General features: G+C 51.2%; 1 protein-coding gene across 1 annotated transcript; it reads left to right on the plus strand.

Annotated features, from left to right (window-relative positions):
* The first annotated feature begins 254 nt into the window (after positions 1-254).
* ZPR1 (ZPR1 zinc finger) lies at positions 255-15,509 on the plus strand. Its single transcript, XM_084860611.1, has 14 exons — positions 255-422; positions 805-966; positions 2,403-2,493; positions 3,246-3,316; positions 8,594-8,680; positions 8,804-8,926; positions 9,106-9,159; positions 9,299-9,365; positions 10,059-10,129; positions 10,216-10,305; positions 10,394-10,504; positions 10,878-10,964; positions 11,458-11,523; positions 14,899-15,509. Exons 1-14 carry the CDS (start codon positions 282-284, stop codon positions 15,031-15,033), a joined length of 1,356 nt encoding a protein of 451 aa, XP_084716737.1. The 5' UTR covers positions 255-281; the 3' UTR covers positions 15,034-15,509.
* The last annotated feature ends 479 nt before the right edge of the window (positions 15,510-15,988 follow it).

Here is a 15,988-nt window from a genome sequence, read left to right on the forward strand (position 1 = left end):
CAACGGCGGCTGAGGCGGCCGCCCCGAACGCGGGGCCCCGACGGCGGCCGCCAAGGCGAAGGGCCGCCCGGCCGCCGCCGGAGGCGCCCCCGGGCCCGCGCCGCGGCGGCCCTGCGTGGCCGCCGGTTCCGCGAGGCGCCTGAGGGAGCGGGCTCGGCCCGCGGCGCCGCCCGGCGAGGCGCCCCGCCGCGGGCGGCCGAGGAGGCGCGGGCCCGCCGCGAGCCACGCCCGCCGCGACGTCGCCTTCCGGGCGCGGCGGAAGCCCGGCGAGCGCCAGCGCCATGTCGGCCCTCGGCGCGCGGGGCCCCGCCGGCGCGGAGGCCTCCGCCGCGGCGGCGCGGCTGTTCCGCCCGCTCAGCGCCGAGGACGAGGAGCAGCTGCCGGCTGAGATCGAGTCCCTCTGCATGGCCTGCTACCGCCACGTGAGCGCCTGCCCGCCGCGCCCCCCGGCCCGGCCGAGGCCGCCGCCCGCGTAGCCGGCGCTCCGGCGCAGCGGCCCCCTGCGGAGGCGCTCGTGCTCCGGGCCGAGGCCCTGGCGCGCGAACGGGCCTCGAGCAACGGGGCCAGGCCTGGGGCAGCGAGACGCCGGGCTGCGGCCCCTTGGGCCTCTTCCGGGGCTGAGGGGCCGGCGGGGCTTATCGGGGAGCGGGGCGGGGCACCTGCCCCTGAGCTCGGGCTCCGGAGTAAAAGCTGCGCATCCACATCGGGGGGAGGGCGCGAAGTCTGTGAAGGCCCCGCAGTTGTGGTTAGGGCTTTGAGCCTGTGGCATTTAGGGCTACGCTCTTTTTCCTTTACTTGCCCTAGGGAGTGACTCGGCTGTTGCTGACGAGGGTTCCATTCTTCAAAGAGATCATTGTCAGCTCCTTCACCTGCAACAGCTGTAGGTGGGCAAATTCTGAGATCCAGTCCGCTGGCCGGATCCAGGATGAAGGAGTGTGCTATACGCTGACGGTGCAGACCAAGCAGGTGGGTTGGTCCGCCTCCCGCGGCCGCTTCTGAAGGACAGCGGTGTTGCTGTCGGAGCAGCATTGGCAACTCTGAAGATGTCTAGTGGCACAGTTCCTGCTCCCTTGGATCTGGCTGCACCACGTCTGAACGCATTACAGAGCTGATTCACTGCAGAGCTGATCTGGCTCGTGAAAGCAGTGATCCCACGGTTCAGTCAGCCAGCTTCACTTCCTTGCCTAGCAAAGCATTATGTGTTATGTTATCCTTGCCTAGCATAGCGTTATGTAGGTTGGCTAGTGCTTTCATGCATCAGAAGTCAGCACTGAGAAATCCCGCTCTGTGTCGGCGTAGAGGCCCCAGGGCTTGGTTCCAAACAGCACGGTGCAGCAGCCGTGCTGAAGCTAAGCTGCTCTGAGCCTGTCACTGCCTCTGTGGGAGTTCCACAGAAGACAGAGGGAATATAAATATTAAATATTATTAATAAAGAGAATTTTAACCCATCTTTTAAGGCATCCTGCCGTCCCAAGGCCACTTACAATACTACCAAAAGAGGAACATACCACTCAACACATCCAGTCGCAGCAGCAGCTCATGGTTTTTAAGCACCAAATGAAGACTGGAACAATCCATGTTCGGGTTTATTTTAAAAGACAGCAGTGATGAAGCCATACGTATCTGTCTGGGGAGGGCGTGCCAAGGCGTGGGGCCACCACTGAGAAAGCCCCTCTATCTGTGGTACCCACCACCCTAATGGCTCTTGCGGGTGGGCCAGAGTGCAGGGCCTCCAGTGCTGCTCGTAATGCTTGGGCAGGCTCCTGCAGGTCTAGGTGCTCATTCAGATGATGGTGATGTGATTGAAAGTACCTTTATTTTATATAAACATTTCTTAGCCAACTTTTCAAGGCTCTAGGTTGTGTACAGATCTTAAGAAGCTAAAACAACAAGCTGAAATACAGTTCCCCAAGTGGAAAAGATTACTCAGCCTAGCCAAAAGAAAGATGTTTTACATCCATCCATTAGTGTAGAGTTCAAAAAAACCATGGGGTGGGGGGAGCCTTCTGGTCACTAGGGTGGATGAAACCGTGCTTAGCCATGATCTAGGAATCTGAACAGAATGTCTTGCTCTGTGGGTAGCCAGTCAGGCAACCGGTGTCCTCCCAATGTTGTGGACGACAACTCGCAGGGTTCCTGGCTGCTGGCTATGCTGGCCGGGGCTGATAGGAGGTGGAATCCAAAACATCTGGAGAGCACCAGGTTGAGGAAGGCTGCTGTAAGGGGGGATCCAGGTGCCTCAGCAGGGGTCTGCAAGTCATGGCTGGGCTTGGTCGGGGAAGGTTTTCTCTCCCTGCTTGATTTCCCCCTTAGCTCGTGTGTGTTTTGGGCCTGTCCTTGTCCCCACCCATCAGAGTGGCTTCAAGGCTGGTGTAACCTTTCCTGTAAATCATTCTCTCCAGGATATGAATAGGGAAGTGGTGAAGACTGACTGTGCCACAGCTAGAGTCCCTGAACTAGACTTTGAAATCCCTGCTTTTTCCCAGAAGGGAGGTGGGTATATGGTCCTGTTGGTATGACTTGGGGCTGCTAGCAGTGGTCGTGGGCCGCAGGAGCAGCTAGCACATTCTTGATGCTGTTGAGGTGACCCGTTGCAGAGGAGGAGGAGCTGTGCAGGGGGTGGAGGTGGCGTGTTCCACTGGGGCTTTCGGGGTGCGTGGAGGGGGTGCATGTCACTGGGCTCTGACACCCTGGCTGGAGTAGCAGTGCCAGAGAAGGGCCAGAGGTCAGCCGGTGGGATCCAGACCCCTGATAAGCCTTTCCTTGCAGAATAAGAAGTGGGGCTCTTGTGTTCCTCCTGGTCAAGTGCTGACTGCTTTCCAAAACAGTGGTAGCTTTTAGCCCCGTTGCTCTATTTAACTTCGGGGGCACGTTGCCAGCCCACCCTCTGTTCTGGCACCCTGCTAGTGTGCTAGTGCCGTCGGCTGTATTACCTCTGGGCAGTTGGGGCTGTGGGGCACAGCGGAGAAGGGGGGCATGGCATGAAAGAGGCAGAGAAGGCATGAAGCTGTCTTGCTGCCGCCTTCTGAAGAACAGCAGTTGCAGCTTCCCTGCACTGTTGCCATCCAGTCTTTGGCTTGCTGCGGAGGATTTGGCTCCTGGCAGGATGCACTAACATTAGTTCATGGGAGCCAGTGAACAAGCCAACCTCATAATAACAGTCATTTTGTGTACCAGGCTGGAAGAGTGCGGGTCTGCATAATGGGGTAGTAATGTCTCTGGCTTCCTCCCCTCCCTTTCACCAGCTCTGACCACCCTGGAAGGGTTAATTGACCGAGCCATAGCAGGACTGGAGCAGGACCAGCCCAGCCGCAGGGTAAGCCTCTTGTGAGCGGTCTGTGGGAGTCTTGACTGTTGCTCCATGGGGCTTTGGGTTCAGCTGGGGAGCGGGGGGCCGCCCTTGGGGGTGTTAATTGCTGCTGGACTCTTGCTCATTGAAAAGCTTCCTGGCAGTGGCTGTTTCTTCAAGCAGAACAGCCCGTATATAAACATGAACATTGGGCTTCCTTGGCTTTAATGGGTACTCATCCCCAGGGAAGTTAAATGTGAGCATTGTTTGGAAGCATTGAAAGACTGTGGGGTTTAGATGGCTCTCCGGTACCAGAGTCAGTGAGCCTATGTATACCAGTTGCCTGGGAACATGGGTGGGAGGGTGCTGTTGCACTCATGTCCTGCCTGTGGGTTCCTGGTCGACAGCTGGTTGGCCACTGTGTGAACAGAATGCTGCACTAGATGGATCCTTGCGCTGATCCAACCTTAGGGCTTTTCTGATGTTCTCTTGTAGTCCCGTGGTCCTAAATATTTGAATCTGTTCAACAATATTCTCAACAGCCCTAGACGCTCAGTATATGGCTGATTGGAATCTGAACTATTCCATTTCATAGAATCATAGAATAGTAGGGTTGGAAGGGGCCTACAAGGCCATCGAGTCCAACCTCCTCCTCAATGCAGGAATCCAAGTCAGAGCATCCCTGACAGGTGGCTGTCCACCCTCGTCTTGAACGCCTCCAGTGTGGGAGAGCCCACCACCTCCCTAGGGAATTGGTTCCATTGTCATATTGCTCTAACAGTCAGGAAGTTTTTCCTGATGTTCAGCTGGAATCTGGCTTCCTGTAACTTGAGCCCATTATTCCATGTCCTGCACTCTGGGATGTTCAAGAAGAGATCCTGGCCTTCTTCTCTGTGACAACCTTTCAAGTGTTTGAAGAGCGCTGTCATATCTCCCCTCAGTCTTCTCTTCTCAAGGCTAAACATGCCCAGTTCTTTCAGTGTCTCTTCATAGGGCTTTGTTTCCAGTCCCCTGATCATCTTTGTTGCCCTCCTCTGAACCCTCTCCAGTTTGTCTGCATCCTTCTTAAAGTGTGGTGCCCAGAACTGGACACAGTACTCCAGATGAGGCCTAACCAGTGCTGAGTAGAGGGGAACTAGTACTTCCCAGGATTCTGAAGCGATGCTTTTATGAATGCAGCCCAAAAGAGCATTTGCCTTTTTTGCAGCCACATCACATTGTTGGCTCATATTCAGCTTGTGATCGACCACAATTCCAAGATCCTTCTCGCTTGTAGTGTTGTTGAGCCACGTATCCCCCGTCTTGTAACTGTGCCTTTGGTTTCTTTTTCCTAGGTGCAGAACTTGGCATTTATCCCTATGAAATGTCATTCTGTTGTTTTCTGCCCAGCGCTCCAGTCTATCCAGATCACTTTGAATTTTGTTTCTGTCTTCCAAACTATTAGCTATCCCGCCCCATTTTGTGTCATCTGCAAATTTGATCAGCATTCCCTGCACCTCCTCCTCCAAGTCATTAATACAAATGTTGAAGAGCACTGGGCCCAGGACTGAGCCCTGCGGTACCCCACTCGTTGCCTCTCCCCAGTTGGAGAAGGTCCCATTGATAAGCACTCTTGGAGTCCGATTCTGTAGCCAACTGTGGATCCACCGGATCGTTGTTTCATCTAGCCCACTTTGAGCTCGTTTGCTCATCAGGATATCGTGGGGCACTTTGCGGAAGTCAAGGTATATGATGTCTACAGCATTCCCACGGTCCACAAGGGAGGTGACTTGATCAAAAAATGAGATCAGATTCGTCTGGCAGGACTTGTTTTTGACAAATCCATGTTGGCTTTGAGTAATCACGGCATTGTTTTCAAGGTGCTTCCAGATGGATTGCTTTATCATCTGCTCCAGAATTCTCCCAGGTATTGATGTCAGACTGACTGGTCTGTAGTTCCCAGGTTCCTCCTTTTTACCCTTTTTGAAGATAGGGACAACATTAGCCCTCCTCCAGTCATCTGGCACTTCCCCCGTCCTCCATGATTTCTCAAAGAGAATAGACAGCGGTTCTGAGAGTTCTTCTGCCAGTTCCTTTATGACTCTAGGATGCAGTTCATCTGGCCCTGGAGATTTGAACTCATTCAAAGTAATGAGGTGTTCCTTGACCATATGCCTATCGATCTCAAGCTGCAACCCTGCCCCTTCAACCTGTACTTTGCCTTTGCCAGGGGGGTCATAGACCCTCTTTTGGGAGAAGACTGAACCGAAGTAGGAATTGAGCACCTCTGCCTTCTTTTTGTCATCTGTTATCGTTTTGCCATCCTTATTTAATAGCTGAACAACCATTTCTTTCCTCTGCCTTTTACTATGCATGTAGCTGAAGAAAGCCTTTTTGTTGCTTTTAGCATCCCTCGCTAACTTCAGCTCGTTCTCAGCTTTAGCCTTCCTGACGCCATCCCTGCAATTCTGTGCTACCTGCCTGTACTCTTCCTTTGTTACTTGGCCTTCTTTCCACTTCCTATATGTGTCCTTTTTTGTTTTCAGGTCATCCCTAAGCTTTTTGTGAAGCCACATTGGCTTCTTCTGTTGTCTTCCACCTTTTCTTCTTGTTGGAATTGTTTGTAATTGTGCCTTGAGAATTTCCTTTTTTAAAAGCTCCCATCCATCTTGGACTCCTTTTCTCGTTAGTGTCACTTGCCATGGGACCTTACTGATCATTGTTCTGAGTGTATTAAAATCAGCTTTCCTAAAATCCAGGTTACGCGTTTGACTACACTCGGCTTTTGCTTCCCTTAGAACCAAGAACTCAAGTACACCATGGTCGCTTTCCCCCAGAGTTCCTGTAACTGCTACTTTATCCACTGTGTCATCTCTGTTGGTTAGGATCAAGTCAAGGATAGCTGATCCTCTAGTTCCTTCCTCTACTTTCTGTAGGAGGAAGTTATCTGCCACACAAGTCAGGAATTTCCTGGAGGGGCCCTGTTTTGCAGAAGTTGTCTCCCAACAAAGATCGGGGAAATTGAAGTCCCCCATTACTACTACATCATGCTTCCTTAAAACATTGGCTGTTTGCTTTTCAAAAGTTTCATCCTCGTCTTCTCCTTGGTTGGGTGGCCGGTAGTAGATTCTAACCACCAGGTTCCTTTTATTCTTTGCTCCATTAATTTTGATCCAGATGCTCTTGATGGGGCTACCAAGCTCATCCTCCTGTATTTCTGTGCAGAGACCCCACCTCCCTTTCTGTTCCTCCTGTTCTTTTTGAACAAGTTATATCCTTCCATTGCTGTATTCCAGTCAAGAGAGTCATCCCACTAAGTCTCAGTTATACCTATCAAGTCATAATTTCCCTCCTGTATTAAGAGTTCAAGTTCATTCTGTTTGTTTCCCATACTCTGGGCATTAGTATATCGACATCGAAGACCATGTGCTTCATAGTCTGGCTTTCTTCCTACATGTGACTGAAGACTATTATTGGGCACTATCAGAGCTGTTCTCTCCGTTGCAGTGCATGTGCCTGCGTCCATTGTTACCCCCAACATTACATCTCCCTTGCCCGTAGGATTCAGTTTAAAGCCCTGCTGATGAAGTTCTTCATGCTGTGGCCAAACACATTCTTCCCATCCTTTGTGAGGTGCAACCCGTCCCTTGCCAACAGCCCATCTTCCAGGAAGTATAGCCCGTAGTCCCAAAATCCAAATCTCTCTCGTCGGCACCACCTTTGTAGCCAGTCATTCACCCGGAGTATTTTTCGTTCCCTTTCTATCCCTCTTCTAACTACTGGAAGGATGGATGAGAAAACTATCTGGGCCCCAAAGTTCTTGAGTTTCCTTCCAAAGCTTCAAAGTCTGACGTGATCTCTTCGTAGCTCCGCTTGGTGGTATCATTTGTTCCCACATGGATGAGAAGAAAGGGATACCTGTCAGTGGGCTTTATGAGTGCAGGCAACCTTTCAGTCACGTCTCTAATCCATCCTCCCAGGAGACAACATACCTGGCGAGTCCATGGGTCTTCGCAACATACTTGGGTCTCGATCCCACGCAGCAAGAAGTCTCCCACTACTACCACTCTTCTCTTCTTGTTGTAGGCCTGGGTTTCATCGCCTCTGTTTGACTGAACTTCAGCCTCTTGCTCACTCTCATGTAGGTTCCCCTGTGATTCTTCCTCTGCAGGCTGTCCTCCAGTCTCATCCACAAGTACCTGGAATCGGTTCCACAGCCCCACTGCTTCCACTGGTGCAGAGTGGCGTCTAGTTCTTCTTCTCCTGTCACCCTTTTCCATGGAGTATCCTCTACTCCATTTTTCTTCACCTCAGCATTTCCCACTTCTGCCACATCTTGCTGTTGCTCTTCAAGCTTCTGGTCTTCCCTTTGCTGCTCTAGTTCCCCCATTCTGTCCAAGAACTCTTCGTGTTCTCTTATTCCCCGGAGGGTCGACAGTCGCCGCTCCAGTCCGCTTACTTTTTCTTGTAGGCCATGTTGTTCTCAGGCAAGAAAACAGACATTGCACACACCTTGCAGGTCACCACCACTGGAGAGTCCTGTCCTTCCATTGCCTCTTTCCCTTTTTTGTGTCTAGCTTTGTGATTGTTCTAGACTAGCCTGTGCCTGCTCCTCTACTCAGTAGAGGTTAAAAGCAGAGTCCCACTGGTGTGGAAGTGTGTGTTACAAGACAAATAAATGAAAAAAAGTTAGTTAAAAAAATAAAAAAATAAAAAACACAAAAAAATAAAAAAACTAAGTTCAGTAAACAAAGACTTAAGTTCTCCATTAAATACTTCTGCTGATAATATAGGTCTGTAATAATGGGCTTAATCTTAATCTATATATGTAACCTGAATCGTACCCTTAATTCAAGGCAGTCTTCCTTACGCACATACCCGGGCGATGTCAAATCTGCTGGGAACAGCGTTACATACAGCCTGCTTAAAGCAAGGCCTACTTCTGGAGAGTCACTGCCAGTCAGAACAGCAGGCAACTGCTGGACTAGAAAGACGAAGAGTCCGCCGTGGTGTAAGAACATAAGATGAACCTTGTAGTCCAGCATTCCACTCACACATCAGCCAACCAGCTGCCTGTGGGAAGCAACTGGCTCTGAGAAATATCCTGCCTCTGATACTGGAGGTCGCATTTAGCTATCAGGATTAGTAGGCATTGCAAGCCTTCTCCATGAATTTGTCCTATCCCCTTTTAAAGCCATCAAGACTGGTGGCCAGTGAAGCTGCATCCATTAGGTGTATTGGTGGTTATTTGCTGCAAAGCCTCTTCCATGATGGTTTGGATAATGGTGGGGGCTCAAGGCAGCTGCTTCTGCTTTTTGCTCACAGGAAACAGACAGAGATGTGGCGGGAAAGATAGATGCATTCATCTCTAAGTTGAAGCGCCTGAAAGAAGTGGATTCTGCCTTCACCTTTGTAAGTGCCATCAGGGCAGGGCTGCCAGGAGGGATCCAGCAGCCAGTGCAAGCGCATTCCCCCTTGTTCCCTGCAGAAGCAAAATTAGGATCTTTGTGGCTTTTCTCCTTCCCTTTCTCCTAGATCCTAGATGACCCCTCAGGTAACAGCTTTGTGGAGAACCCTCGTGCCCCACGGAGAGATGAAGCCCTGATGGTTACCCATTACAGGAGAACTGCTCAGCAGGCTGCTATGCTTGGAATAGAGGTAGCCTGAGTTAGGGGGTGTCTGGCCTTGGTGGATTTGTGAAGGCTAGTTAACTTCTTCCTTACGCAGCGCCACTCTGATTCATGTGGTGCTGAATGTCTCCAGCCCTTTGAGCCGAGTTCTAGGTCCTAAGCTTGTGTGCCAGAGAACACAGTTTCAACACCTCTGTTCTTTCTCAGGCAGAGGAGTCCAAGGAGAACTCGACTGACTCTGTTGACGACCTGAGGAATGAGGTGAGTCACCCTCGAGCACCGCGGGGTGCGTGAGCAGCCTTGGTGTCACGCTGAGTGCCCGTTGGGCCTGGCTTCTGCTGTCTCGATGGCAGGGTAGCCTTTGGACAAACGCCTCTACGTGGCATCTCTTGTGTTCCAGGTGCTTCAGTTTAGCACAAATTGCCCAGAATGTAATGCTCCAGCCAGTACAAACATGAAGGTGGTGCGTATCCTTTTGAGTCTGTGCATGAGGAACATGTCGCCTTCCAGTCCTGTAATGTGGGGCCAGTGAAGTGCCTGAGGACAGTTGGATTGCTCTTGTCTAGAGCAGGCATCCCAACACGGCATCAGTGGGGCCATGGTGCCCGCGGGGACCTCCAACAGTACCCACAAAGCTCTCCCCTCCCTGCCCCTTCAAAAAAATTGTTTTAAGAAAAGCCTTGGAAAATGTTAGGGCAGTCTTCTTTCTCTCCCTTTCTAGCCTCTAGCTTCACTCTTTCTCTTCCCTCTACACCTTTGCCTTGCTATTTCCTCCTCCCTTCCTACCTCTAGCTATTTCTCCCCCGCCCCAACCTCTTTAGTTCACTTTTGACTAGCCAGGCCCCCACAGCAGCCATTATGTGACTAGCCACATGTAGTGTGGAAGCCATTTTGTGGGAGCGCCCACAGCAGTTTCTCAAATTTCCAAATGTGCCCATGGGACTGAAAAGGTTGGGGACCCCTGGTCTAGTGAGTGCAGTTCAGCCATGCACAGCCTGCTTGTTTTGGGAGGGACTGTGTCGGCAGTGATGTTTGGGATGCGGTTTGGTAGCCCCACAACATAGGGATCTAATGAAACCGCTTCCTCATGTAAGCAAGGCAGGAGCGTGAGCTTGGCTGCCTGAGTCTGTATGTAAGTTTCTTTGACGGCTCCTCCTCAGAGATTCCCCATTTCAAAGAAGTAATTATCATGGCAACCAACTGTGATGCCTGTGGCCACAGGACAAACGAGGTAACAAGACCTCTCTTCCCTTGGACTTCACGGCAAGGGGAAGGGCCCTGTCCTGTGTCACTCACTGTTTGCCTCCCTGTCTGCAGGTTAAATCTGGAGGGGCTATAGAGCCTTTGGGAACCAAGATAACCCTGCACGTGACGGACCCCTCGGACATGACCAGAGACATCCTAAAGGTAACGCACCTCCTTCAGTAGCTGCTGTCTCCCACAAATGGCAGCGGCCTGAGTTGCTGAGCCTCTGAAATGTCCTTTTTTCCCACAGTCTGAAACCTGTAAGGTGGAGATTCCAGAGCTGGAGTTTGAACTGGGAATGGGAGCGCTGGGCGGAAAATTCACAACTCTGGAAGGATTGCTGAAGGATATCCAGAGTCTGGTGAGCACTTGCTGTTTAATAAGTAGACATCCCACCTTCCAGGGAGACCCCCTCAAGGCAGCTTGCAACAAATGAAACAACAATGTATCAAGAAAACATTTAGAACAAGACATGGAAATTGAAAACAGCAGAAGCTACATATTTCAGTTGGCTTGTTGCCTGCCCTGCAGGCGGAGAAACATGACTGGTGGGACCTTGGTAGAACAGCCCACTTCTGGCAGAAGACAAGGAACAGAGTGCTGCGGTCCCTGGGGAACAGAGGCAGGGATTGTCAGCTGGACTGTGGGATGGCTGAATCTTCCAGGCTCAGTGGGATCCTGGTGGATGAGGTGGTGCTGAGCAGTGCCCTAACACTGAGTCATCCCTCCTGCAGGTGGCAAAGAACCCCTTCACCCTGGGAGACAGCTCTACCCCTGACAGAGCTGAAAAACTCTGTGCGTTTGGCAGGAAGCTACAGCAGGTGAGGCACCTCTTTGCCCTTTCACTTTCTGTCCAGGACATGTTTTCCAATGGGGCTATAGCATGACAGGAAGTCCCATTAAGAACCATAACAACAATTTACTTATCTTATATCCCACCATTTTGCCAAAGAATGGTACTCAAGACGGCTAACAATAAAAAATGAATTAAAACAAATTTTTATTAAAACAGCATAAAAACAAAGTACACAACAATTAAAGAAATAAGCAGCACTAGCCAGTGTTGTTTTAAAAATGCTTCAGCATCAGGCCTGCTTACATGCCAAAGGCCCTGTGAAAACATCTCTGCCTGCCAGCAGAAGGACAACAGAGAGGGAGGCAACTGGCCTCATGCAGCAGGGAGTTCCACAGCCAGGGAGCAGCTACCAAGGCAGAGCAACATGGATGCTGCCCCTGCATGTAGGCTGATTCCCTGGCTGGGAGGAGGGGTGGTGAAGTCTTCCCTGAACTCTGATTGGTTTGCTTTTTCCCCAGATCGTGGATGGGCAGCTGAGGGTACATTTTGTGCTGGATGACCCTGCAGGGAACAGCTATCTCCAGGTAGAGTGAAATTGCATGGGGAGAGACAAGGGGCCGTGGAGAGCAGATAGTTCCATAGGAAGTGGTGGCCGTGTTGGTTCCAAAAAAGCAAGAAATTTGAATGAGCTGGGATGGTCCTGTGACAGATACCAGCTTTGGTTGCTGTTTGCATGTGCAGGTTCTTGAGTTTCATACCACTCTTTCTCTGGCAGAAAGGAGTGTCAAATATACATTGAACAAGTGGGTTACAACTAGTGGCCTAAAACACTGGCATTGCTGAGAGCAGGCTGCTTGCACAGCTAGGTATAAGAAACCAAGTAGTGCACATCGTGTGCTTTTGGAAAGCCACATTGGGTGAGAGGCCTGGATTGGCTTCTTGGCCTTTCCGTTTGCTTGGTCATCTGTACATATGACACTTAACAGGGCATAAGAGGACAGGTCTCTGCTCCGAAGAGCCTGCAGAGGAAGTGCAGGCAGGAGTAAACTGGAGAAATATGTGATTACTGAAGTTATATGTGCATAGGCTCAGTTATACCAGGGCATGAGGACTAGGGGGTTGTGCTAAAGCAGGGGTGCAGCACCTGCAGGTTGCAGCCACCCCCAAGCCTTTTGTGGTGGTCCCGCAGGCTCTGCAACACACCCGCTGCCGCCGCCAACCAGCCCAGAAACTGCAACTGCTGCTGCTGAGATCTCTGCTGCAGCAGCCGGTGTTGTTGCTTCCCGCAGCAGAAATCACCCTGCCAGCTCACCACCCGTCTCTGGGCGTTGCTGCATCTTCCCATTTCCAGGTGGACACTCTAGGGCCAGCACTTCCATGACTGGAACTATAGAGCTCACGGAGCCCAGTTCTTAGATAGTTTCTTAGGAGGTGCTGTGCAAACCACAGTCAGAGGGTTCTGTGGCTCTCTGCTAGTTCCTTGCCTGCCAGCTCTGAGTATTGCTGCTGCACAGGAAGGCAGAGTTTTCAGAGTATAGAATCATAGAATCATAGAATAGTAGGGTTGGAAGGGGCCTACAAGGCCATTGAGTCCAACCCCCTGCTCAATGCAGGAATCCAAATCAGAGCATCCCTGACAAATGGCTGTCCAGCCTCGTCTTGAAGGCCTCCAGTGTGGGAGAGCCCACCAGCTCCCCAGGTAATTGGTTCCATTGTCGTATTGCTCTGACACTCAGGAAGTTTTTCCTGATGTTCAGCCGGAATCTGGCTTCCTGTAACTTGAGCCCATTATTCCGTGTCCTGCACTCTGGGATGATCAAGAAGAGATCCTGGCCTTCTTCTCTGTGACAACCTTGCAAGTACTTGAAGAGTGCTATCATATCTCCCCTCAGTCTTCTCTTCTCAAGGCTAAACATGCCTAGTTCTTTCAGTCTCTCTTCATAGGGCTTTGTTTCCAGTCCCCTGATCATCTTTGTTGCCCTCCTCTGAACCCTCTCCAGTTTGTCTGCATCCTTCTTAAAGTGTGGTGCCCAGAACTGGACACAGTACTCCAGATGAGGCCTAACCAGTGCTGAGTAGAGGGGAACTAGTACTTCCCGGGATTTGGAAGCGATGGTTCTATGAATACAGCCCAAAAGAGCATTTGCCTTTTTTGCAGCCACATCACATTGTTGGCTCATACTCAGCTTGTGATCGACAACAATTCCAAGATCCTTCTCGCTCGTAGTGTGGTTGAGCCACGTATCCCCCATCTTGTAACTGTGCATTTGGTTTCTTTTTCCTAGGAGCAGAACTTGGCATTTGTCCCTATTAAATGCCATTCTGTTGTTTTCTGCCCAGCGCTCCAGTCTATCCAGATCACTTTGAATTTTGTTTCTGTCTTCCAAAGTATTAGCTATCCCTCCCAATTTTGTGTCATCTGCAAATTTGATCAGCATTCCCTGCACCTCCTCCTCCAAGTCATTCATAAAAATGTTGAAGAGCACTGGGCCCAGGACTGAGCCCTGCGGTACCCCACTCGTTGCCTCTCCCCAGCTTGAGAAGGTCCCATTGAGAAGCACTCTTGGAGTCCGATTCTGTAGCGAACTGTGGATCCACCGGATCGTTGTTCCATCTAACCCACCTTGAGCTAGTTTGCCCATCAGGATATCATGGGGCACTTTGTCGAAAGCTTTGCTGAAGTCGAGGTATATGATGTCTACAGCATTCCCACGGTCTACAAGAGAGGTTACTTGATCAAAAAATGAGATCAGATTTGTCTGGCATGACTTGTTTTTGACAAATCCATGTTGGCTTCGATGGCATTGTTGTCAAGGTGCTTCCAGATGGATTGCTTTATGATCTGCTCCAGAATTTTCCCAGGGATTGATGTCAGACTGACTGGTCTGTAGTTCCCAGGTTCCTCCTTTTTACCCTTTTTGAAGATAGGGACAACGTTAGCCCTCCTCCAGTCATCTGGCACTTCCCCCGTCCTCCATGATTTCTCAAAGAGAATAGACAGCGGTTCTGAGAGTTCTTCTGCCAGTTCCTTTATGACTCTAGTAGAAGGAAGACTAAGAGGAAAATCTAGTGGTGGAGAGAGGTGGTGGTTTATTAACACTGGGGGTGATTGTGGGAAATTCATAAATTATGTGGTTGTGTGGGGATGAAGAATGCTTTTGGCTCTGTCCAACCCTTTTGGCTCTTGTCATGTGGCCCTCAACCCTTCAAAGGTTGTGCATCCCTGTGCTGAAGGCTCCACAGAAAAGTGGGTTTTGCAAAGGGATTTGAAATGACAAAGAGGAGGCATCGCACAGGTGTTCTGGGATGGAGCTGTAAGCTCATGGGACAGCAAGGGAGAAGGGCAGAGTCCTTTGCTGGGTGGCTGAGGGGGATGGAGCTGTAGGAGTGAAGGTCATGGGCAGGGGAGGCATTGGGATATTGGAGCAGAGCCAAGGAGGATGCACTCTTCCCTGTGGTTAATAGGAAGACACAGGAAGAGGAGGAAAGCAAGTACATATGTTAGGAGTTGAGGAGCCTGTGTGGTGCTGTGGATGGTTCATCGTGGCTGGGATGTAAGAAATGCCACTCAAATCCCACTCTGCCATGAAAATTGCTGGGGCAAGTTGTTTTCTCCACCACCTAGTCCCATGGGTTCTGAGGAGAAACAGGAAGCACTCTGGGCCAGGGAAAAGCACCTCTGTGCCTCTGCGGCTGAGGAAGGTAGCCTGGGCCCTGGGTTGCCTCACTATTCATTCCCCCAGTCCTGCATACCTGGGCAGGGGATAAAGAAAGAGCCTAAGCACAGACCTGCTTTTGATTCTGGCCTTGCACCACCCACTTAATCCTCTTCCTAACATGTGCTAGGCTGCTCCCCCATGATCTTCTCACCGGTGCCTCCCTGCCTGACAGCAGCCTGGGTGGGGCAGAAGGGCTTGGTTGTCGCATTCATGCCTAATGCTGCCTTGTGATGCCTGCAGAATACGTATGCCCCTGAGGAAGACCCCGAGATGCAAGTGGAGCGCTACGAGCGGCTGTTTGAGCAGAACGAAGAGCTGGGCCTCAACGACATGAAGACGGAAGGCTATGAGGCAGACGTCTCCTCTGGCCGGTAGCAGGGCCAGGGGAAGGTCCAGCTGGTGTCCCAGGCGCACCGTGCAGAGAGCGGAACTGTCCCAGCCTCGTGGTGAGGCGTCCTTGGGAAGCAGCAGCTTGTGGCTTTCAAGACTGAATTTGACCCACTGAGGCTGCCAGCAAGGCCTTTCCCACACACTAAAGCCCACTGCTCACTGGGAGACTGACTTCATGTTGCGGGGGGGCCTGTTTTGTACAGACAATAGAAGCGATCCTCAGCTTAACCGCCCCGCCTTCTCTCTCCCCCTCAGCCATATTGTCTTCCTGGTGTGTAGATTTGCGGGTTTTTCAGCACTTGGTTGTGCACTGAGTGCATGAGTAGTGGCTTGTATTTCTGTGAATGGCTGCAGCATTGACAGCCTTTGCCCTCCTCACACTCCCCCTGTCCTCTGCAGGTGTTTGTCTTTTCCTTCTGTTTTCTCTGGAGCAATAAAAAAGTGAGGTGTTGCAATAGCTTAAGTGTAATTCCCTTCTCAAGAGGGAGCTGCTGGTGACTGGAGTTCTGGGGATTTGGGTGTCATGAGAAAGAACAGCAGGGAAGTAACTGATCAGCTCACATTCCCTGTTGAGCTTTAAAGTGGCCCTTGATCTGAAAACCATACCAGTGTTCCACCCAAGCAGCACTGATGCGCTCTGCTCCCCCAGTCCTCAAAGTGTGGTCATAAGTGCAGCCCCTTCTCCCTTGGACATGGTTTCCTCTAAAAATCTGTAATGGAGCTTTCTCTTCTTGGCTTTGGAACCAGGGCATTCATGGTGGTGAAGGCAGACACCCCCAACCACACCCCAATCGCTACTGATAGTTTTTTTTTAGCTGGCCATGTTGGCTTGGGGATGGTTGTGGTTTCTGGCCCCCATCTAAAGCCCCCCAAGTGGAGAGAACAGCAGGAGTGCTCTGCTGCATCAGACCCAGGGCCTGTCTCATGGCCATCCAGATGC

Source organism: Heloderma suspectum, chromosome 6 (genome assembly GCF_057233095.1).
Source record: "Heloderma suspectum isolate Gila_16-S chromosome 6, 16-S_ref, whole genome shotgun sequence".
Taxonomy (NCBI): domain Eukaryota; kingdom Metazoa; phylum Chordata; class Lepidosauria; order Squamata; family Helodermatidae; genus Heloderma; species Heloderma suspectum.